This window comes from Eschrichtius robustus, chromosome 1 (assembly GCF_028021215.1).
Source record: "Eschrichtius robustus isolate mEscRob2 chromosome 1, mEscRob2.pri, whole genome shotgun sequence".
In the NCBI taxonomy this organism is placed as follows: Eukaryota; Metazoa; Chordata; class Mammalia; order Artiodactyla; family Eschrichtiidae; genus Eschrichtius; species Eschrichtius robustus.
Genome location: NC_090824.1, coordinates 2,959,914 through 2,984,007, shown reverse-complemented (window position 1 = coordinate 2,984,007; position 24,094 = coordinate 2,959,914). Strand labels below are relative to the sequence as shown.

General features: G+C 48.5%; 1 protein-coding gene and 1 pseudogene across 1 annotated transcript in view; one reads left to right on the top strand and one right to left on the bottom strand.

Annotated features, from left to right (window-relative positions):
• Window positions 1–312: 312 nt before the first annotated feature.
• Window positions 313–698, bottom strand: LOC137767258 (small ribosomal subunit protein eS17-like; annotated as a pseudogene).
• A 13,836-nt stretch (window positions 699–14,534) lies between these two features.
• RCOR1 (REST corepressor 1) overlaps window positions 14,535–24,094 on the top strand; it is a 111,503-nt gene continuing 101,943 nt past the window's right edge. Inside the window, exons 1-2 of the mRNA XM_068540225.1 lie at window positions 14,535–15,055; window positions 15,139–15,198. Of these exons, the coding sequence (XP_068396326.1) occupies window positions 14,758–15,055; window positions 15,139–15,198 (358 nt within the window). The 5' untranslated portion in view covers window positions 14,535–14,757. The remainder of the gene's footprint in view (window positions 15,056–15,138; window positions 15,199–24,094) is intronic.

The window sequence follows — 24,094 nt, the reverse complement described above, 5'->3', positions numbered from 1 at the left end:
ATGTGTTTATTGGCCATTTACGTGTCTTCTTTGGAGAAATGTCTATTCAGGTCCTCTGCCCCGTTTTAAATTTTTAAAAAGTTTTATTGAAGCATAGTTGATTTACAATGTTGTGTTAGTTTCTGGTGTACAGCAAAGTGATTCAGATATATATGTATATATATTATTTTTCATATTCTTTTCCATTATGGTTTATTACAGGATATTAAATATAGTTCCCTGTGCTGTACAGAAGGACCTTGCTGTTTATCTTTTTCTTGTTGTTGTTGTTGTCTGAGGTGTATTGAAGGTATCACAGCACAGCAGGAAGAGTCAAATGGCTCCACACAGCGCTTTGAAATTCACCCCAGCTGGAGGCTGAGTGACCTGCAGTTTGGACAGACTGCCAAAGTCCAACAGCTTCAGCATTTCCTTAGTGTCAGGATCTACTTCAGTGATCTCCTGATCCACGGCTGAGACCTCAGGCACGTAATTATCTCTTCTCTCTCTCTCCTCCTGCAGCTTGATGGAGATACCTCTCACTGGGCCCCTCTGAATCTGCTTCATCAGACATAGCCTGCTATCTTGTTGCAGAGCACCTTGCTGGGAATAAAGCACACGTGCTTGTTGGTATGGAAGTCGTTGCCCAGATGAGTGTAGTACTTCTCAATGATGACCCGGGCCGCCTTCTTCACGGTTTTGGTGCAAACATGGCCCATGTTGGCAGGTCCTCGGCAAAAGAGTGTTTATTTTATATACAGTAGTTTGTATCTGCTAATCCCAAACTCCTAGTTTATCCCTCCACCCCTTTCCCCTTTGGTAACCATACGTTTGTTTTCTATGTCTGTGAGTCTGTTTCTGTTTTGTGAATAAGTTCATTTGTATCATATTTTAGATTCCACATATAAGTGATAGCGTATACTATTTGTCTTTCTCTGTCTGGCTTACTTCACTTAGTATGATAATCTCTAGGTCCATCCATGTTGCTGCAAATGGCATTATTTTGTTCTTTTTTATGGCTGAGTAGTATTCCATTGTATATATGTACCACATCTTCTTTATCCATTCATCTGTTGATGAACATTTAGGTTGCTTCCATGTCCTGGCTACTGTGAATAGTGCTGCTGTGAATATTGGGGTGCATGTATCTTTTCGACTTAGAGTTATCTCCAGATATATGCCCAGGAGTGGGATTGCTGGATCATATGCTCTGCCCATTTGTTTTAAATTAGACTTTGTTGTTTAGGTTCACAACCCAGCTAAGTGGAAGGTAGAGCTTTCCCGTATGCCCCTCCACCCCTGTCCATTTGTTAGTGGCACAACACAGCAAGGGACATTTTCTTGCTCTTGTTTCATGGCCATCATGGGCTGGCAGGGTCTCTGTTCCAAGTCTTCTCACTCTAGGGCCCAGGCTGATGGAGTTACACTGATTGCCATGGCAGGGGGAAGAGGAGGAGGAAGTGTTAAGTCACCCACGGGCTCATAAAGCTTCCACTCAGAGAGAATGCATGTCACTTCCACTTGCATCTCAGTGGCAAAGTGAGCCACCCAGCCATGTGTACCTCCAAGGAGTTATGCAGTCTTCCCATGGGCGTGGAAGGAGAGGACTCAAATCTCTGTGAACAGCTCTAATGACTCATCGCAGTTAAATAAGGTTCTTTCCTGCAGGACTTCTCAGTGCCTTTACTGTACTCTTGCTCACGGTCCCTCTCTGGAGGGAGTGGGATGCAGCAGGCAGAGTAGGCCAGATTTACTCACCTGGGGAACCCTAGTCTCCCAGAGCATCTCATGGGATGAGTGTTCCCTGGAATCCCCTTTGGGAACCACTGCCACTTCCTAGAGCAGAGGTGGACAGACTTTTTGGAAAACATCAGATAGAAAATAGTTTAGGTTTGTCAGGCCCTGTGAACCAACTACTCAACGCCGCTGTTGTAGTGAAAAGCAGCCACAGGTAATATGTAAACAAGTGGGTGTGGCTGTGTTCCAATAAAAGTTTATTTATAGACACTGAACCTTGAATTTCATATAACTTTCTGTGTCACACACAGTATAGTCTTTTTCTTTTGATTTTTTTCAACCATTTAAAAAAGTAAAAGCATTCTCAGCTCACGGGCTGTACAAAAACCAGTGGTGGGTTAGATGTGGCCCGTAGGTGGTAGTTTGCTCACTCCTATCCTAGAGGATAAAGCCCGACACCTTCGCCTGGCATTCAAGCTCCCTCACGTTCCCAGGCCTCCTCTGCTGTCACATCTCCATGCAGAACCTGGGCTTGGGAAATGGTGGGTTGTTTTCCAGGAAAAAATCATATTCTTTCACTCCCAGGGGCCTTTGCACAGGCTGTTCCTCCTGCTGGGAGTGTCCTTCCAGCTATTCTCGGTTTGGCAATCCTGCGGCCTCTCTTGGCCCCGTGTAAAATCAAGAGCTGCCATCCCTGCTGGCCCCTTCACTCCCAAGATGCCGTCGCCTCGTTGTATTCTGATTTTTCATAGACATGTTTGCTTCCCCAACTAGGCCATGAGCTTCTGGAGGGTGGGGACCTTGTCCTCCTGAATTCTGATCTCCAGGACCACGGGAGGGAGAGCTGGCATGGAGTAAGGGCTGCTGAGGAGGGAAGGAAATGGGACCAGGTTGGTGTGGGGAGCTCCACGTGGGGATCCCCGCCCCAGCAAAAGTGCCGAGGTGGGGACGAGTTTGGGACCAGGAGGAACCTGAAGACCAGTCTGCTGCAGCTGGGTGGGGGGTGACAAGGGACACGTGTGGGGCTTTAGGGTGATACTAGGGAGATAGGCTTGGTGCGGCTCAGCAGTGGGAGCCATGGAAGGTTCTTTAGCAGAGGAGTGGCTTGATGAAATTGATGTTTGGGGTGACCTAGCTCTCACCTCGGTGCTGGCCAGTTCCAGCCCCTCTGGCCATTCTCCGCGGCCCTGGAGCCTAGTGGAGTCTGTGAGCTGAGCTTGGGTCCATCTGTCTGTGATTGAGAATAGGGGGCCCTTCCCAGCTTTTGAGGCTCCCTCTTGACACTTCTCAGAGGTGTCCAGATGAGAGTCCTGAACCAGCAGTCAGAAGACCCATGTTCAAGTTGTGGTACTGCCCACCCAGCTTCCTGTGGGGTCTGGAACAAGTCACTTGCTCTCTCAGGGCCTCATTTTGCACATCTGTCAAATGGGAGCAATAGCCCCTGTGCTGGAGGCCTCCTGGGGTTGCTGCAAGGGTCAAATAAAGCTGGTCTCAAGGGGACTGGGACCGGGATAGAGCTGACCTTGATGCGGGAACCTGTCGCTGTGTCCCTAGCAGCCGGCATGGCGGGACACTCACGATGTGTGGAGCTAACCTGAAGAGGGAAGGAGGCTGATGGGAATTCCCTGTCAGCCTAGTGGTTAGGACTCAGCACTTTCACTGCTGGGGCCCGGGTTCAATCCCTGGTCAGGGAACTAAGATCCTGCAAGCCGTGTGGCATGGCCAAAGAGTGAAAGAGGCTGAGAGTGGGCTTGAGTGAGAGGGGCTCAGGTCTCTGAGATTGTTCAGAAAGAACCGCTCAGACCTCACTGGCACTGGCACGTGGCACGTGGGCCCTGCGCTCTAGGATGCGGGCAGTGCAGCTTCCTGCAGCAGGTAGCATCTGGACCTGAACCTGAGGCAAAAGCCCTCTCATTTTACAGATGGGGAAACTGAGGCCAGAGAGGCCCAGGATAGGCTCAGGGGCCCTCGGGCTGCCAGAGGTGGAGCCAGTCCTAGCCCAGGTTCAAGGCCCCACTGCCCTCTGCCCTGGTCCATGTGCAGTGCCCAGAGAGTCTTGGCCACCGTGCCCTCTCCCCGGGAGACACAGATGCCAGGATGTGTGGGGAGTCAGTGCCGCTAATTAGTTCCATCATTTCTGGCATCTCACACAGCCTTGGGGAAGTGGAGAATGTCATTGTCAAAGTATTTTTGAATATTTGCCTTCTCAGCAAGAAGATGTTGTGAGAACACTGCATCTTGAATACGAGTGGATACTAACAAAGATAACAAGCACCGAGAGCTGGAAGGATAGGGGAGCTCTGGAGAGAGGCCTGGAGGAAACCCTGGAGCTGCCAGTCACAGCTGCATCGCTCTGCCCCTCTGGGCCCTGTGTCCTCACCCTAAAACGGCTCATTCATTTATCAGATGTTTATGGAAGCCCACCGTGTGCCATGCACTGCTCTATGTTCTGGAGAAACAAGAGTGAACAAAGCACACAGAAATCCTTGTCCTCAAGAGGTTGCCATCCTAAGGGGGAGACAGACAGTACAAATCCGTAAAATATGAGAGCTGGTGACACGTGCAAACGAAAAAGTGTGTTGGGTGGAGGGTGGCCTGTTTGAAAAGAGTGGTCAGATCTGAAGGAGGTGAGGAGTGAGCCTAGGGGGTCTTTAGGTGAAGAGCATTCATGGCACAGAGAACAGCAGGTGCAAAGGGCCTGAGGTCTGGGTGTGCTTGGTTTGTTCGAGGATCAGCAGGAAGGGTAGTGGGGCTAGAGCCAGCTGGTGACACAGAGGAGGCCAGATGACAAGACAGGGTCCAAGAGGTCACTGGGGGCCCGTGTGGGTAGGGCCTTAGGAACCGCTGGAAAGCCTTTGTTTCCTTTCCGAGTAAGATGGGAGCCAATGGAGGGTTTAAAGCAGGGGAATGATGTGATGTGGTTTCTGCTTTTTAAAATTTTTTTTTAAAGTATTTTTTAAAAATATATTATTTATTTATTTTTGGCTGTGTTGGGTGTTCGTTGCTGCACGCGGGCTTTCTCTAGTCGTGGCGAGCGGGAGCTACTCTTCGTTGTGGTGCGCGGGCTTCTTATTGCGGTGGTTTCTCTTGTTGCAGAGCACGGGCTCTAGGTGCGTGGGCTCAGTAGTTGTGGCTCACGGGCTCTGAAGCGCAGGCTCAGTAGTTGTGGCGCACGGGCTTAGTTGCTCCACGGCATGTGGGATCTTAGTTCCCCGACCAGGGATCAAACCCGTGCCTCCTGCCTTGGGAGTGCGGAGTCTTAACCACTGGACTGCCAGGGAAGTCCTGGGCTCCAACTTTGGTCCCTCAGTTCTCCTGTGTGTGTGTGTGTGAAAATACACATAACATAAAATGTATCACTTTTGCCATTTTGGCTTGTATAGCTGAGTTGCTGTTAAGTACATTCACCGTGTTGTGCAACCATCTCTAGTATCTGTTGCAGAACCGACAGGAAACCCCGTCCCCATAAACAGCCACTCCTGTTCCCTCCTCCCCCAGCACCTGACAACCCAAATCTGCTCTCTGTCTCTATGGACTATTCTGTATTTCATAGAAATGGAATCAGACACCGTGTGACCTTTGGGGGCTGGTTTCTTTCACTTAGCATGTTGTTTTCAGGCTCATCCACTTTGTGGCTGGGTCCATACACAGTTCATCCCTTTCTTTGGCTGGGTCCCTCCATCCTTGGCCAGCTCTGCGAACTTGAGTTGCACAGTCTCCCACCCTACATCATCGGGTTGTCAGGAGGACCCTTAAATACACCAGGAAGTAGAGAGCCCACTTCCCACTGGGCAGAGGGGGTGGGCCTGGTGCCCACAGTGTGGACGGGAAGGCTTTGGGGGTTTGCATAGTCCGGGGTGACTCCTCAGATTTCCCCACAGCTGGATTTGGTACCAGCTCTATCTGGTGGGTGAAGTCGGTGACCACTCTCCCACCTGATTTTCAGCTTCCAAGATTTTGCTGTTGTTTTTGTCCCTTTGTTTTCCTTTTGGTGGGGTTTGGGGCAGGACCGAAGGTGAACAAATGGGCTCCACCAACCATCTTTCCATTCCTTCTAAGGATTTCTGAGATTTTTGAAGCAGCCCTTGGGGACAGGTTTCACCGCTCCTCGGAGCGGAAGCAGGGGCACGGAGGCTGAATGGGCAGAGGCCACACCCGGGAGATGGAGCAGGGCTGGCCCAGGTCTGCCTGATTCCTCCACTGGCTCTGTAAATGTCAGGCATTTGGTAGAAGGGCCCTGATGTTATTCGTGTTGTGCCCCCACCTAAAAGGATGCCATCCTCTTGGGCCACTCATCAGAACCCCTCACCTTTACCGACGCCCACGTGTTCTAGGCCAGTGAGAGGACAGATGCCAGCAAGACAGATGTTCGGGGGAATTCCCTGGCGGTCAAGTGGTTGGGACTCCGTGCTCTCATTGCCAAGGGCCCGGGTTCCATCCCTGGTTGGACAACTAAGACCCCACAAGCCGCGTGGCATGACTGGAAAAAAAAAATAATTAAAAAATTAAAAAAAAAAAAAAAAAAGACAGATGCTCAGGCCGTAGGGAGGAAGGCTGGTGAGATGGTGGGAGGACCGAGGAGGGGCTTTGGCTGAGCCCTGCCCTTGGGCCACGGCAGTCCTTCTCGCAAGCGGCCAGGTGGCCTTCCCCGGGCCTCCCCTTCGCCTCCATCACCACCAGCAGCCCCCTACCCCACGTGAGTGAGCAACAGCCAACAAGAACAAAGAGCCACAACTGTCATTGAGATGAGGCTGAGAGGGCGCTGCAGGGGGAGGCCAGGGGGCCGCTGGAGGCGGGAAGGCTCCCCGAGGAGGTGAGGGAGAGGCCGGGAGTGGAAGGCGGGGAGGGAGACGCCACCCCTGGGGGCCTGGAGTTCTCTGAGGGGGGCTTTGAATTTTATCCTCAGCAGGAAGCCCCGGGGGTTGTGAGCCAGGGAGGGCAGGATCCAGTCCACGTTTCAAGGATATCCTTGGTTGTTCTGGGGCGAAGGGATGGTGTCCGACATTCAAGCAGGGAGGGGAGGAGGAACAGCCCAGGTACCCCCTACCCTGCCCAGGAGAAGGCCCCCTGCAGCTCCTGTGGCAGTGACCTGGCTCCAGGACTAAGCGCTCCCACGCCAACTGCCAGGGCCATCTGTCTCCCCTGTCTGTGTGTCTGTCTGTCTCAGGGGGGCTTTAGCAGGTTTGCCTTTTTCGGACACAGCATCCTGTGGGGTGAGGGGAGGAGGGGGTCCTACTCCCACTGTCGCTCCTGTAGATAAGGGGTGGGTCCTCAGACAGGAAACCACATGCCGGAAGGCAGTTTCTAGATGAGAGAAGGAGCGCTCCTCTCTCTGAGGGTCTGAATGTCTGGGTGCAGCCAGGCGGCAGCCTGAAAGCCGGCATCTGCCAGCCACGGGGCTACCTGGGAAGCCAGTGCTATGCTCAGCATTTATTGCCCAGCGATGTTTACGCTCTGACTCAGGTCTTGTTTAAATGTCCCAGCCTGACCCCACGACAGTCAGCAGTGGTGATTTAATGAGCCCTGCTGTGCGAGAGGCTCACAGACCACAGAGTAGCCTCATGGAGCTTACTCTCCAGAGGGAGAGAAAGGCAGTGCCACACATAGACCATTATAATTGTGATCGGTCCCAGGAAGGAGGATCACAGGGACCTGGGCTGGGACAGGGGCCTCAGGCGGTCAGGGAAGTCAGAAGGGCTCCCTGGAGGAGGTGACCTGTGAGCTGAGACATGAAGGAGTGGGCCACGTGGCCTGGTGGGAGCAGCATGCTTGGGGCAACCCCGGGAAAGGAGGGGTCCCCAAAGTGTGGAAACTTGAGACAGACCTAGGGCTGGAGGGTCACTGGGCTCTAGAGAGGACACCGCCCTCAGCCACCTGTAGGCCTGGGGCTAAGGTCTGTCTCAGCTGGTCCTCTCACAAGCCTGTAGCCCCTTGAGGGGGTCACCCTCGGAGGCCCCACGCTTATCCCAGGCCTGTGGCCATCTCCCAAATTCCCTTGGGGAGGGCTCTTACATAAAGAGTGAAACATTCCTGAAGGTACTTAAAGAAAGAGCGGGGGGAACTGGGCAGGAAGGGCCTGGGCCTGATACTTCCACTCCCAAATCCCACCCTGAAGACAGGCTGTGGCTTGGCCTCTGACGCTCATTGTAACATGGAGGTCGAGGCTGCAAGACTTGACTTGGGGCTGCCATAATGCACAAGGGGGACCTGACCGAGCAGGGACCTGTGAGACAGGAGCCTCAGGTGGCCTTCCTGCAGTCACCATTGCTGGCCCTGGCAACCGGGCCAAGTCAGAACTTCATCCGCAGCACCCGAGGCGGCCGGTGTGGAGAGCCGGACCTGAGATCTCCAGGCCCAGCAGGGAGGCTTTATTGAAAACAGTTTTATTGAAACAGAATTCATATACCATACAATGTACCCATTTAAAGTGTGTAATTCAACGGTTTTTAGTATATTCACAGAGTTGTACAACCAGCACTACCATCAATTTTAGAACATTTCCTCACATCAAAAAGAAACCCCATTCCCATCAGCAGTCACTGCCTAGTGCCCTCCTCTCGCAGCCCCTGGCTACCAAAAATTTTCTTTCTGTCTCTATTCATTTGCCAACTCTGGACATTTTATATAAGTGGAATCATATAGTATGTGCTCTTTCGTGACTGGCTTCTTTCATTTAACATAATGTTTTCAAGGCTCATCCATGTTGTAGCACATGTCAGTATTCTTTTCCTTTTTATGGTTGAATAATATTCCATCTTATGGGGGAATTCCCTGGCCGTCCCGTGGTTAGGACGCTGCGCTTCTACCGCAGGGGGCACAGGTTCAATCCCCGGTTGGGGAACTAAGATCCTGCAAGCCGCGACACGGCCAAAAAAATAAATTAATTAGAAAATGAAGTTAAAAAAATATTCCATCTTATGGATAGACCACATTTTGTTTATTCATTCATCAGTTGATGGACATTAAGTTTTATCCACTTTTTGGCTATTGTGAATAACACCACTACGAGCATTTGTGCCCAAGTTTTTGTGTGGGCATATGTTTTCATTCTTTTGGTTATATATCTAAAAGTTGGATTGCTGGGTCATATGGTTACTATATCTTTAGCTTTTTGAGGAACTGCCAGACTGTTTTTCAAAGCAGCTGCATCATTTCACACCAGCAGTGTATGAAGGTTTCAACGTTTCCACATCCTCCCCAATACTTGTTATTACCACTCTTTTTTATTATAGCTATCATAGTGGGCTAGGATACCTAGTGGTATCTCACTGCAGTTTTGATTTTCATTTCCCTGGTGGCTAATGTTGGGCAACTTTTCATGTGCTTATTAGCAATTTGTATACTTTCTTTGGTGAAATGTTTATTCAGATACTTTACCCATTTTATTCATCTTTTATTACTGAGTTGTGAGAATTCTTTACATGGTCTAGATAAAGTCCTTTACCAGGCATGTTTTGCAAATACTGTCTCCCACTGTGTGGACTGTTTTTAACTTTATTGATGGTTTCATTTGCAAAAAAAAAAAAAAAAAAACCCAAATTAAAATTCTGATGAGGTCCAATTTATCTACTTTTTTTCTTTTGTTCCTTATGCTCTTGGAATTGTATTTAAGAAGGCTTTGCTTACTCTAGGTCACTCCTTGTGAAGTGAAGATTTACTCCTGTGTTTTCTCCTAAGAGTTTTATAGTTTTAGCTCTTACAGTTAGGTACACAATCCATTTTGAGTTTTTTTCTTTGGTTATTAACACATTAAGTAACAAGATCTGGCAGCAGGTCTAGTATCTTCTGTAATTTTGGAGATGAGTGTACACACTGTTCTGAGATCTCTCCAACGTGTAATGTGATGAGACAGTATCATGATTTCTAGGGGTGCCATAGTCCCAGCCATTGCTAGTACCGCCTACATTCATAATTGAAGAAAATACTAGATTTCAGTTAAAGTTTCATTTAAATAAACCTGTAACTACCCTCCCAGGTTCACGGTACCCCTGAAATCTAACCAGACTGCAGGTTAAGAACTCCTAGGATGGGACTTCCCTGGTGGCACAGTGGTTAAGAATCCACTTGCCAGTGCAGGGGACACGGATTTGAGCCCTGGTCCGGGAAGATCCCACATGCCGCAGAGCAACTAAGTCTGCGAGCCACAACTACTGAAGCCCACGCACCTAGAGCCCAAGCTCCACAAGAGAAGCCACCGCGATGAGAAGCCCGTGCACCGCAACGAAGCCCCAACGCAGCCAAAAGAAAAGAAAAAGAAAAAGAACTCCTAGGATGGCTAAAATTCCTGCCCTGTCTCAGTTTCTGAAGAGCCTTGGGGGGGAAATGAACCCTCCCAGGACTGGCTTCTGGCTGTTTTCCTGCCAGCCCACACCCTGCCTTCTGCCTGGTCCAGCTTTGGGGAAGCTATTCCTTGCCTGGCAGAATTTTCTAACAAGCCATTTAACAATAATACTAAAACAAACAAAAAAAAAGCAGCAATAAGAATTATAAACTCTACGTGTAGAATCAGACAAGGCATTCTGCCCACATCCTCATCCCTGGTCCTCCCAACATCTTTAGGTCTCTGGTGAGGCCCGCGGCCGCATGGCTACGTGGCTGAGACCTGCTGGCGAGTGGGATCGCACGGTTCAGGCGGAAACTTCACCTCGTGGTGCCTCAGTTTCCCTACCTACAAGGCGCGGATGAGCCGGTCAGAACCGTGTACACCCAGTGGGAGTACTGGGCGGATTAAAAGCGCTGACGATTTCTACACAGAGAGCACGACCAGGCACAGTTACACCCTGAAGATATTAGCTATTATCTTTAAGCCTTTCACAGGGGACAGGAAGGTGCTATTTCTCTGCCAGCGTCTCCTTTCTCTCGTTCTGCACAGGATTAATGCCTAATTATTCGTAACATCCAGGATTCTTTGAGTTGTAACAGAAAGTCCAATCGCTCTACTTAAAAAGCCAGGACTTCAGGCCTGGCTTATGCGGTTTGGACGGTGGGGAGAGGTCAAAAGATCCTATCAGGACTCAACCGGCCTTTCTCCACAGACTGGTGGGGTAAGAAGGACTCCCTGGAACAGGCCCTGCACCTGTGGGCAAGCGAGCCCCCGGGGCGCAAACGCCTCCTCCAGCTTCCAGCCCCTGTGGAGCCTGTCCTGCCTGCCCCATCCCTGGCCCTGCTTTGGAGGTTCTAGGCTTTTTAGATCCTTAGGTCCTGATTTCAGAGACAGAGAGAGAGAGAGGTCCCTTCCTTCCTGAGAGTTCCAGGAAAAAGTTCCAGAAAGACCCTTGATTGGCCTGGCTAGGTCATGTGCCCTTGTGGAGCCAATCACTGTAGCCAGAGGTCTGGGGTACTCTGATTGGCCAGGCCTGGGTCACGTGCCGGTTAGAGATGGGGAAGCCCCAAGCCAACCACCGGGAGGAGGATGTTGTGGATGGGTTGCCACTTGGGAGACGCTGGGCTGACAAAACCAAAGGTCCCCCTTATAGGGCATATTTCGTGTTGTCTTGGTCAGTCCTCAGCTGTGCCAGGAACCTTCCCCCCACCAGGACTGGCTCCTGCTCTGTGCACCCACGGCAGCCTGTGTTCCCTTTCATTATTTCTCACTCTGCGGTTAATGAGTGCCTACTATGCATCAGGCACAGAGAAGGGGGCCCGGGAGGCACCCCAACGACTACAGGTTGGAAGGAGAGGGTGGAAGCTGCACAGGGCACTGACTGAGGGGGAGCGGTCTGTGAAGTAGGAGGGGAACCAAGGTCCAGACAAGAGAGGGAATTTCCAGAGGGAGGAGTGGCGGACTCAGGTGCTGCTGAGAAGGGCAGTGTTCCCGGAAGTGACCGCTGGATCGGGCAGCCGGGAGCTTGTGGGTGACCTTAGCAATAGGTAGGAGTAGGCACACAGCCCTGCTGGGGTGGGGTGAGGAGAGACTGGGAAGGGAGGGAGTGGGGAAGGCAGGTATGGACACGTCTTTGGAGTTTTCGGTCTTCTGTCTTGGGAGTAGAGAAATGGGGAGGAGGCGGAAAGGGGCTTGCGAGCAAGGAAGAGTTTTTCCCCTTTTCTTGGGAAAATGCTAGCCAAGGGGAAAGAGAGAGAGAGGCTGATGGTGCAGGAGAGAAGCAAGGGGAGGGCAGCCGGAGGTGGGTGCCTGAGATCAAGATTGGGGTGGGAGAGACCGAGGGGGAGGGGGGTGCCAGGCAGGCAGATGTGTCAGTTTGGGGACTGGAAGATGAGAGCCCGTCTGATGGATTCAGTTTTTCCCACTGAAGAATGAGGTGAGGTCACTGGCTGGGAGTGAGGGCAGAAGGGGCTGTGGGAAGTGTGAGGAGAGGAGAGAAGGTGTGAACTCTTAGTCTCAGAGGGTGGGAGAGAGTGTCACCGAAAAACCTGGTGGGGCTGCTGACTCTATGGAGTGCCAGTTTGAAGTTGTGAGCTCACAAATTCCCGATCAGAAGGTTGTGTGTGGGCCACCCTCCCCCACCCCAAACAATAGGCGGGGGCAGGAAAGGGGGTTTCCTTCAGGTTGAGGGGTTCCCTATGGTGGAAGAAGAGGGGCTGGAGAGATGGAATCTGTAAAAAATCCACCAGGCCAGGAGGTAGTTACTATTATCTGTGTTTTACAGACAAGGAAGCTGAGAGGGTCAAGGCCAGTATCTGTGTCAGGGTCAAGGCATCTGTGTGGCTTTGGCGTCAAACTAGAACGGGGCCTGGCACATGTTAGGTGTTAATATTTGTTGAAAAAAGTGAATGGCTGGAAGGTCCAGTGATGCACCCATTGTTATAACCCAGCCAGGAAGTAGCTCCAACCTTGGGGTTTGGTAGGTGGTGCTGGTGACCCCATGTGCTGTGCCATTCCTGCTGCTCTAATAAATGACTCAATATCACCTTTGTGCCCTTGTAGGCTAATCTATCCAGAGTCTTGTGGTGTAACTTCACAGACACTAAGCGAGCAGGGCAGAGTGCTCTTAACCTCATTCCTCACACGGTGCTCACCTCTAGGTGAGTCACAGCCCTCGGCCAGGTGGTTCAGCCCGGGGAATGCCACCTCTGGTTCCTAACCCTTGGCTTTGCTGTCTGCATCCTACCCAGGCCAGCTGTTGGGGAGTATCCCGGGGCACACACCTGCACTACCTGGGCTCTCCTAGGAGATGAGTGTCCTTTTAAGGGGAATCCAGGAGCTGCGACCCTGAACTTGGCGGGGGCAGGTCTCCGCCATGCGGAGGGCTCCCAGCGCTTTTTCTTACAGTTTATTCAGGCAGAATTGAACATGGTCACTTCACTGAAGTAATAATGATGGCTCATGCTGCAAAAAACGTGGAGAACATCCTGCTTATTTATTCAGGCTTTAAAACCGTAAAACTTGAGATTTCTCCCTGTAGCTATTTATAACCAGAGCTGGTGTAAACTGTCCCCATATTAAGCTCAGGTTTGAAGTAACTTAAAAGAAAAATAGCCATCCGCTGCATTAAAAAAAAAAAAAAATATATATATATATATATATATATATTTCATTTATAGACCTCTCGCCTCCTGATTATTCCTGATTATGTACGAAGAGCGTGTTGTTTGGGGGGATCGGTGGGGGTGGGGCAGATACAGTCCTCCAGGGGAGTCACACACTCTCCCATTCCCCCCCCCCCCCCCCCAGCTATAAAAGCAGCCCCGTGTCGGCCGGTGGTCACTCTCCTCCGGGGCAAGGATATTTCGGGCTGGCTCGAGCTCTCCCTCACTGGGTGCCCGGGGTGGAGTGGGGGAGGCAGGGCAGGCAGCAGATCCGGAAAAGTGGCTCTTGCCTCGGAGGAAGTTGACCCTCCTCCCCTACCAAAGGCTTGGGATGAAAATAGCTTCTTCCTCTTTACCCTTCCCGGACCCCAGCCCATTTCTGTAAGTCCCCCACCCCATTTTTAAGTGCTCCCCTCCCCCTGGGACAATTCGGCTCCTTCACAGCTCTCCAAACAGCCATCCGGGACGGCAGGGACCCCGCGCCCCTACTCTGCGACCGGGAAGGGGCAGAGGACCCTCTCCTCCGGCCTCGCAGGCGCGGCGCGCCCCGAAACTCGGGCAATCGCGGCGACTTCCAACCTCCCTCCACCAAATTAGCAGAAAGCTCCACTAACCCCCCTGAGCGCCTACACTGCTTTCTTCTACTCCGGGGGTGACTGTCACCTGGGAACCCTGTCCCCTGCACCAGGGTCCCCCCGGCGCTGAGAAACCCCCAAATCCCTTGGGAAAGGTGGGGGCTCAATTAGTTTCTTCCAATTAGTTTCCCCTCTTTGTATAGAACCCATTCAAACTGTGAGATGTAATCCTCCGCGCGAGGGGGAAAGTAGTCCCAACCTTGCATTCAATTTCTGTTCTCGTGTCGCGTATATTTTACTTTTTGAAACCGATGGGATCCTCAGTGGAGCCCTTCGGGGAACGTGGGGGCAGAGGCCGCGGGGGGTGCGCGCAGGTGAAGGGGGGGGCCGGCAGAAGGAGGGGGCGGGGAGGACAGCTAACTCCTCGCTATTGCCTAGAGAGATGGATCATGGGGCGTAGAGAGATTGCAAACCTCAAACCACGTACAGCGGGCGATACGCGTCAACCGAACCTGACCAACGGAAGCCCGGAGCCTCCCCCTCCCCGCTCTCCCGCCCCGGCCCCTTGGACAGACGGGTACGCGGAGCCAACCTGGCTGCCGCTCGCCGTCCAAATCCCACAAGAGCCAATGGGAGCACGCCGGGGGCGGAGCCACCCCGCACCGGGTTGGGCTGCGCGCGGCTTCCCCCGCTCGCCCAGGCCCCGCCCCCCTCCCCTCCCGCTCGCTGCTCCTGGAGTAGTTAGTGCCAGTGAAGTGCGGGCGGCGATGAGAGCGAAAGTTGCGCTCGGCTCGGCGCTGGGGGCTTGAAGCGGCTCCGCTCTCCGCCCGCTAGGGCCGCCCCAGCCCCAACTCGCGCCCGCGAGCTCCGGCCGCGCCCGCCCGCCTCCGCGCCCGCTCTCACCCCCTCCCCCGGCCCGGCGCCCCCTCCTCAGGAGCCGCGGGTCCCCGCCACTTTCGCCCGGCCCGGGCCCCCGCCGATGCCGGCCATGGTGGAGAAGGGCCCCGAGGTCTCAGGGAAGCGGAGAGGGAGGAACAACGCGGCCAACGCGGCTGCCTCGGCCGCCGCCGCCTCGGCCGCCGCCTCCGCCGCCTCCGCCGCCGCCGCCGCCTCCTCGGCCGCCGCCGCCTCCTCGGCCACCGCCGCCTCCGCCTCGGCCGCCGCCGCCCCCAATAATGGGCAGAATAAAAGTTTGGCGGCGGCGGCGCCCAATGGCAACAGCAGCAGCAACTCCTGGGAGGAAGGCAGCTCGGGCTCGTCCAGCGACGAGGAGCACGGTAGGTGGCAGCCGCCCGCGCCGCCCCCGCCCGCTCGCCCGCTCGCCCGCCCGCCCGCTGACCTCCTCTCTGCTTCCCCGCAGGTGGCGGCGGCATGCGGGTCGGACCCCAGTACCAGGCGGTGGTGCCCGACTTCGACCCCGGTGAGTGGTGCCCCGGCCTGGCCGGCCGGCAACCCGAGGGGGCGGACGGCCTCGGACAACTTTCTTTTTGCCTGTGTGGGTCCTGCTGTCCGCGGGGAGACACCCGCGCAAGGGTGTCCTGCCGGCGTGCCTGCCCCCGGGGAGGCCCCGGTCGCCGCGGCGGGTCGGATTGGAGGCGGCGGCGCGCGGCCACACCTGGCCACCTGGGCCGGGGGCTCCGGCGTCCCCGGGTCCGCACGAGCCGCGCCGGGGCCGGGCAGGGGCGGCCGCGCCGGCGAGTTAGCGTCCAGCGAGCGCCCGGGCTTGGGACGTCCTCGGACCCGTTTCTCCCCTGCGGAAGGTTGCCCCGCGTGCCCTTTCCTCGTCCTGCCGGCTCCTGGGCTCCTGCCTGCCCCCGACTCCCCTCCCGTCCTGAGATCTCCCAAAACCAGTTAATAAAAGAAGTGTGCTTCCCTGAGGGCGCCTACCCGGGGAGGAGAGACTGACTGGTGGCAGTTTGATTTTAGGACCTATTTGTAAATGTGTGTGTATTTCCTCCCGCCCCGCCCCCCCACTTTTTTTTTTTTTAAGGAACGGGTTGTGAAAGATTAGAACCTTCAGAAGCTTTAGCCTAACAAATGATATCCGCCTCCAAGAAATCCCTACCCCCTAGCTTGGAACATTTGCTACTCTTGCTGCTCTTCTGTGTGGAAGCAGATTTAAAGTACCAGAAAAATCCAATCAGACAAAGGAATTCGTCAGTGAGATTCTAGCCTGTCTCCGTATAAGATTATCTTTAAAAGGTTGTTGGCATGGAAAATGTTTGAAAGGACGTGGGTTTTCTTTCAGAAATAAAACTCAAAAGAGAACCTTGTGGAACTGGAGTTAACAGTCCGCCTGGTTGGAGGGCTTTAGAACTGAAGGTTCTCTATGTAGGTTATACCACGAGTTTGAGAAGATAAATGCATAAATGCTTTTCCTTGGAAACAAGACTGCAGAAAATTGCAAGGATCTAGCCCTTGAAAAAGGCGATTGCTCTTAAGCTGTTATTTAGGTATGAAACTCTGGGTGTTGTTTGAAGTGAAAATACATAGGGATCCCTGAGTGAGCTCTTGGGCACTCTGGAAATAAATGACCTTTCCCGTATCTGTCTTCTACATTTTGGTCTGTTGATGATTTAAATCTCTTAAAGTATATGTAGTCTACCGCCCAGGTTTGTATTCCTTTTAACTTATGTTAGTCTTTTTGATAGTTTCCCCTTCCCCCGCGTCTTCCTTTTTTGGTAGTCACTTCTCATTTATAAGAGTGACAGGATGGAACTCCGAGACAAGGCTTTTTCTCTTCTGTGCATGCCTTCTCCATTCTATGGTTGGCCACCAGGGGAAGCATACTGTTTTTTGGTTACAGTTGACCCTATCTTCATTTTGTAGGTCAAGTCCATCTTTGTTTTAATACACAGAACATAAAGCAAAGCTTGTCACCAAGTTTCCCCCACATATTAAAAAAAATCAACTTGTATATATCTTTTAGTTTTAGTAAGTTGGTCAGTTTTTTGGAACATTTTGTTTATATTCGTTTTGAAAGCTTTATTTAAATATGTTGGATGTGAGTAAAGAAAAGGGCATATTTGATGGCGATAGCAAGAATTAGAATTCTGACATTCTTCTAAATATTGATGTCTAGCTCAGCATTGTTAGGAATGAGCCTGATTTCTTTGGAGTTGTTCTCTTTGAAACAGCACATGTAATAGGATCATATTTTGAGCTGTCCTTGCAGTTTTCATGGAATAGATGCAAGCATAAATTTGCTAGAGACCTGCCATTCTAAAAAGTAAAACACTATAAATGTTTTGCTGCATGGTCTTACTGCCAGTTGATTGGGTCTTGGCATTAACATTTCCTATTTTGTGTTTGTTTTAATCTGGAAAGGAATCTAACTGGTATGAAATAATTTGAAACCCTGTTTTGCCAATCAGAGCAGTGGGACGAATTCCTAGGTGTGGCTGGAAATTGTAGGACTTTACTGTTTCCTACTGATTTATTTTTTTAGGTGTGTTTTCATTTAACTTAAAACCTGAGGGACAGGGCTTCCCTGGTGGCGCAGTGGTTAAGAATCTGCCTGCCAATGCAGGGGACGTGGGTTCGAGCCCTGGTCCGGGAAGATCCCACATGCTGTGGAGTAGCTAAGCCCATGCGCCGCAACTACTGAGCCTGCGCTCTAGAGCCTGTGAGCCACAACTACTGAAGCCCTCGCGCCTAGAGCCCGTGCTCTGCAACAAGAGAAGCCGCCGCAATGAGAAGCCGGTGCACTGCAACGAAGACCCAATGCAGCCAAAAATATAATTAATTAATTAATTAATTAATTTTAAAAAATCTAAGAGACGGGGAGACTTCCATTTTGGAATAGAAATGATACACCAATTTTGTTTCATGGCAAAAAAAATTTTTTTTCGGTCTTTAGATTTAAGACAGTTTCCTTCCATGAGTACAAGTTAGGAATAATATGGAATTGAGATTGTGATTGTTACTGGTTTTTTTTTTCCCCTACCTGAGTTTTGAATATTTGTTTGTTTATTTATTTATTTATTTTTACAAATTTGAACAGACCGGTAAGTGTGAAACTCATCAGGAAACTGCCTTTTCAAAAAACTATCTCTGTAAAGATGTATGAGTGGAAGAAGTGGATTTTAATTTGTTTTAAGGTCAGATTTTATTTACCCACAGCATCCCAACTTGACCCTATTTAGCTTTAAAAGCGAATGGTTGAAACTAGATCCACCTGATACTCCCTGTATAGCCCAAGGAAGATTCCTTTCTGTCATCCCTCACAAGTAGTGAGTGAAGTGGGTAGAGCACTGCTGTCCTAAAATGCTGATTCAGTTCTTATTATCTAATTAAGACCTAAACTGGACCACTGGATCAGAACTTGGTAGTTAAAATAACATCTGTGTTTATAATGATGGAACAAGTTTTATCAGTTAGATTTAAAAACAAGACCAGAATGCAGTTCCATATCTTTAACTTAGTCTTTGTTCTCATGTGGGGTCCAGACTATCTTTCCATACTCAGTGCCGTAGTGTATGCTGAGTTGTCTTTGGTTTCTTTTATTTATTTTTATTTTTTATTTTTTAAAAAATTTATTTATTTTTGGCTGTGTTGGGTCTTCGTTGCTGCATGCAGGCTTTCTTCAGTTGCGGTGAGTGGGGGCTATTCATTGCGGTGGCTTCTCTTGTTGTGGAGCATGGGCTACATCTAGGCGCACAGGCTTCAGTAGTTGCAGCATGCGGGCTCAGTAGTTGTGGCGCACGGGTTTAGTTGCCCCACGGCGTGTGAGATCTTCCTGGACCAGGGCTCGAACCCGTGTCCCCTGCATTGGCAGGTGGATTCTTAACCACTGTACCACCAGGGAAGTCCCAGCATGTGTTATTACTGTCAACTTCTATCTGTGCTGGTTTTCAGTATCACAGTTCACTAATAGTAAAACTAAGACTCTTACAGAAGAGGAAATGTTCATGGTAAATATTTTTGAGGTAATAGCCCTTTAAACATGCACCCTGTATTTGGAACATTGAATCCAGTATATTTAATCAGATTAGAAAATTTGTGGTTGTCATTGGCTCAACTGTCACTTCAGAGTTGACTTGTATTAATAAAATGTGTAATGCTTTAATATGGAATAATTTTTCTGAACAGGGTGTCTTGACCTGCTTTTCATTTCTTCTTACTGGTGGTTCTATGTTCCTCTTTGAACACATTATTTGCTATGCTTTAGTTTCATTGTAAAAATCAAGTTTAAACATACCGCAAAATTCATAAGTTACAGTGAATGCTTTGTGATGTAGACGTGCTTTGAGGTAGTGTTTACCCAAATGAGAGGTCAGGGCGATGCTGAATCCTGCAAGTGATCACCTTCATGATGTAGTGAAGTAGGAGACACTTGAGCTGGTTGTCGGGAGGTTGAATGCCCTGTCTCTGTGGTTAAGAAGGTGGTTTAAGGTCGAACTGGTCATTTTATCTCAGGAGCCTCCGTTTCCTCCATTATGAATCAGGGTTCTTTCCCTCACTTGTGCCATGTGATTATGTCAGTTACAGTCATCTTTTTAATTTCCGGCTTCTTTCAGAAGGAGCATAGAATAGACTGTGAGAGCTTGGGCTATGAGAATCGTCAAACCCAAGTTCAGATCTTGGCAGTGCCTCTTGACAACTGTGTGTTGCCCCTGGGCAAGTTACTTTATTTTTGCTTTCATCTGTGAAGTAGAGGTAGTGGAACTTCTTCCTCAAGAGAAGAAATTAACTGAGCTAATACATGTAAAATGTCCAGCGCAGTGCTTGACGCACAGTGAGTGTTAAGTAAACATTGTCTGCTATCTTATTCTAATTATCATTTGTGGGACTTCAGTTGCCAAGCAGTGGTCCCCGCATTGCCTGCTTTACTGCAGAGGTAAGACTGAATTATCATGAAGCTGTAGATTTGAATGTGAATCATGCACTGAGATATTTGAAGATGATTACCTTTAAGTTACCTGCTGCAATTTAGGTAAATATTCTTTCCTGGAAGAGGGAGAACTAGTCCAATACATTTATATAGCAGAAAAGTACACTGAGATCCAGAGAGAATAGGTAAACCTGCTCAGATCAAGTTTCTGGATAGTACAAAAGAAACCTTGAATCCATCCCTGGGCCAAAGTGAAGTACACATTAACTGTGTTCTGAGTTAGGGAGTTTTTGCTCTAAACTTTCAAGTTCTTGTCTTTGAGAGTTAATGTTTTCGAGGTGAGGTTCTTCTGCCACAATGTTCCCTTCCGTGGGTGATGAGTGTGATTCAAAGGTTAGCTGGTTGAGGCTGATCAGAGCAGAGTTGTTTTAAAAGCAGTGTTGAAAGTCATTGGTACTGAAGAAATTTAGGCTTACTCTTAAAAAGCTATTTTCCTTGGTGTTATAAAGTTCTGTGGGGCAATTTAGTTGCAACCAACTTCTTAGTCTTTGGAGATGAAACATTAAAGTCTATCCAAGTTACTGTATTCTCCCCCAGTTTATTTTACTTTTTATATTTTACTCTCTGCTATATAGATTGTTGTAGTTAATTTGTAATTTAGCCCTCACTTTCTTCTGAGCTTTTCTTTAGAGGTTCCATGCATAATGTAAAAGTAAGAAATAAGGCTTGTATTGGTTTTTATATTTAAAACAGAACTGGAAATCCCTTTTGTGGAGGGAATCTCTGTAGCAGCACAGTAAAAGTCTGAATAAGGTAGGAATTGGGGATTGAATGCTGATTCAGTGATTTGGAGTGAGTTAATTCCTACAGCTTTAAATAGCAATTATGGAAAATATTTGTGACCCTAGAAATGATAAGGGATAATAGTTGTAATTTAACAACTTCTTCTGTTTTGTGTTATGGAAATTCTTCTAATACACACATCTGTCTTCTGGTTGAGTTTTATGTTTTCTGTTGTTGATTTAAAAAAAAAGTATTTAAAAAATAGAATGGTGTAAGGTGACAAAAGGTGTTTTGCTAAAATGTTTGAGACAAATATTTTAAAATAACATTAAAATGTCATTTAAATGAAATGTTGACAGTAAACCCTAAAACTCCTATTTTTTTCAAATTAGTCAAATTCTTTAAAGATGGTGATCTTAGTAAAAATCACACAGTTAGACATAATTCTTTGAAATTTCTGGATTTTCCCTTCCTTGGAGAAACGAGAGAGAGAATTGTAGTGTCTGCCCAGTGCAGCCTTCCTGTGTTCTAGATGAGGAAAGTAAGGCCTGCCGAGACAAAGTGACTTGTATTTGTCTTTCAGTCATTAAACGTATATCCAGGTAGACTTGAGGCCAATGAAGCCAAACTTAAAACTCTTACTGTTTTAGAGCATTGTTACTGCATACAATAATTGGGAACGGTAATACGGGTGCATGATTTTAGAACCAGGAGTAAGAGTTAAATTTCTAAAATTGAAGTGATTAGATAGTGATTAGATGTTGGAATGTCTTTGCAAATTATCATAAGGTAGGATAGAATTATAAAGATAGAGTTATTTTAAAAACCCATTCAAATAAAAAAGAATATCTACAGTTACCTGCCCACCACTGTGATTAAACACTGTTGATATTAGGACATATTTGCTTCAGGTGCAGGTAGAGGCTAATTCTTCCGCTCCTGCCTTCACTAATTGGAAGTTGATTTTTGTTATCCCTGTGATAGTTTGCATCCTCTATGAAGCAGATGCCAAGATAGAATTAAGCGTGCAAGAGTGTCATAGTGGGGCTTCCCTGGTGGCGCAGTGGTTAAGAATCCGCCTGCCAGTGCACGGGACACAGGTTCGAGCCCTTGTCTGGGAAGATCCCACATGCCGTGGAGCAACTAAGCCCGGGCGCCTCAACTACTGAGCCTGTGCCCTAGAGCCCACGAGCCACAACTACTGAGCCCAAGTGCCACAACTACTGAAGCGCACGTGCCTAGAGCCCATGCTCTGAAACAAAGAGAAGCCACTGCAATGAAAAGCCTGCGCACCGCAAGGAAGCTTGCCACAACCAGAGAAAAGCCTGCGCGTAGCAATGAAGACCCAACACAGCCAAAAATAAAATAAATAAAATAAAAATAAATAAATTTATTTAAAAAAAAAGTGTCATAGTGGTAAATGCCTGGGATGATAGAGAGGAGAGGAAGAAGGTTAGGTGGCAAAGCCTTCAGAATGGGTGCAGGTGTGACACCTGTGAAGGAAAACAGAAGGAAGGATGATTGATGATTGGATCCAGGAGCCGAAGATTGCAGTGCAACCAGAGCACAGGTTGTCTGTTAGAGCACATTGGGCAGGAAAGGGCCTGCCCTAGAATGCCGGCTGTGTTCAGTCATTGGCCTGGCGTTGGTATGAATGCTGCAGTGGACCCCAAAGGTGCTGGGCAGCTGGGGCTGTCAGCTAATTACACTTCTCTCAGCTCTTTCTCTCTTGAAGGGAGATCTGAGTGGCACACTCTCAAGGCCAGCAGAATGCCCATGCGTGTTTTTGTACTTCAATACGTACTTATGTGTGAAAAGCAATATGTTTTGTTATTGTCAAAGTCTTTTTGTAAATGGAATTATTTGTGCATATTCATTTGCTTTGGTGTTTTCCAGACAAGTACATTGCCACTAACAGGCACAGAAAATTCCTTTCCTTCACCCAATTTTCACTAAGGTGTTAGGTTTATTAACTTCTTGCAGTACTGTCTTTTTGTGGTTTATGTTGGCATTTTTCTAAATTACTGGTGAGGTTAAGTGTGCTTTTATATGTTTTTTTGGCTACTTGGTTTCCTTCTGTGAATATATCTTTTGCTCTTTTTCTGTAGGGTGTACTTTTTCTTACTGATTTGTGGGAGTTCTTTATATATTTGGATACTGATCCTTTATTAGGGTTACATATGTAGAGTTTTTTGTTTTCTCTCTAGTATGGGGGTTGATTGAGTTTCTTTTCAGGAAGGAATAAAAATATATCCCTGGTTGGATATGTTTCTGCTCAGAGACTGGACTTGGTACATAGCTCCTATAATAATTGTCACTAGGACTCCTGGTTTCTAAGATGAATGTCACTGAGAATTGACACATCTTTTTTTGTTATGTTTCAACTTTATTCAGTTCATTTGGTGTACTAATTATTAACCCATTGACCTAAATTTCAGTACCAGATGACTTGAAAAGCTCTGATTTAATTTCTGTCCAGCATCTAGTTATAACAGCATACTAGTTAGAGGTTAAAGTTACAGCTTTAGTTTCCATGATGGTCAGTTTCCTGTAACAGGTTAACGTGCTGTGGAGTAAAACCAAATTCTGCTGTCTTATGGGTTTGTCACTGATTATAAGGGAGTGGGCGAGTGTGTGGATAGGGAGGTGCAGCTTATCATCACTCATAAAAGATCCTTGAAGGAACGATCTGTCAGTGCCAGCTTAGTGTAGTGCTGGCTGTGTGCCAGACTGGTTTGACCACTTTATACCTATTAATGATTTAACACAACAATCACAGCAGTCATACCAGATAAAGTTGTTATCACCGTTTTCCATATGAGGAAACAGAGGCATGGAGAGGCTTATTGTTATGTTCAACCTGGTAACTTGCCCAAGGTAACCCATTCTAAGATGCCAGCCCGTTGTGGGAAGCACCATTATTTTATATGTCACTAACAAAGGAAAAACACCAACATCCCATTAAGTGTAAGTTGCTGTCAGATTGCAATCTAGTGTATTTCAGGGAGAGCCAGCCAGAAATCCTCTTTAAGAAAAAACACTTAGGAGCAATACTTTATTGGATCAATTGCTTAGTCGTTTCCATGTGGTCCCAGGTATTGTGGAGTTTTATGTTTAGGGTTGCCAGAGCCTGCTTCATGTCCAATTACATTCCTCCGCTTCCTGGCAGTGAAAACACAAATGAAATGGGAGGTATCTGGCTTGGTTGACTAGGGCAAATTGGAATGAGTTGCTTTACTCCATGTATGTCGAAATAGTCATTTTCAGAGTGTAAAATACAATTGTTTTTTGAGGGGAGTGATTTCTTGCGATTGGATGACGTAAGGTTACAATGGACCCTGTTATGTTGGTTACCCTTTAGTTTAACAGTTGAGTATAACATTTAAATATCTATCCCCCCCATATGTTTTTCTACAGATTCGCACTGAACTTGAGCTGTGGAATGAATTTAAGAACCAGGTCTTAATAAAGTGTGAAAAGATACACAAATTAAAATATCTAAGAGAGCATTTTTAAAAAAACCCTTGGTTTCACCTGTACAGCTATCTGGTTAGTATTGCTCAACAACTAATTTTCCTCCCTTGCATATTATTCCCATCCTTCCTCCCCCATCAAAAAAACAAAAACCAAACTAACCCTGTCCTGCCTCCCAAAAAATCCCCAAAGTATATATTTCTTGGTGTTATTAGTGAATTGTATT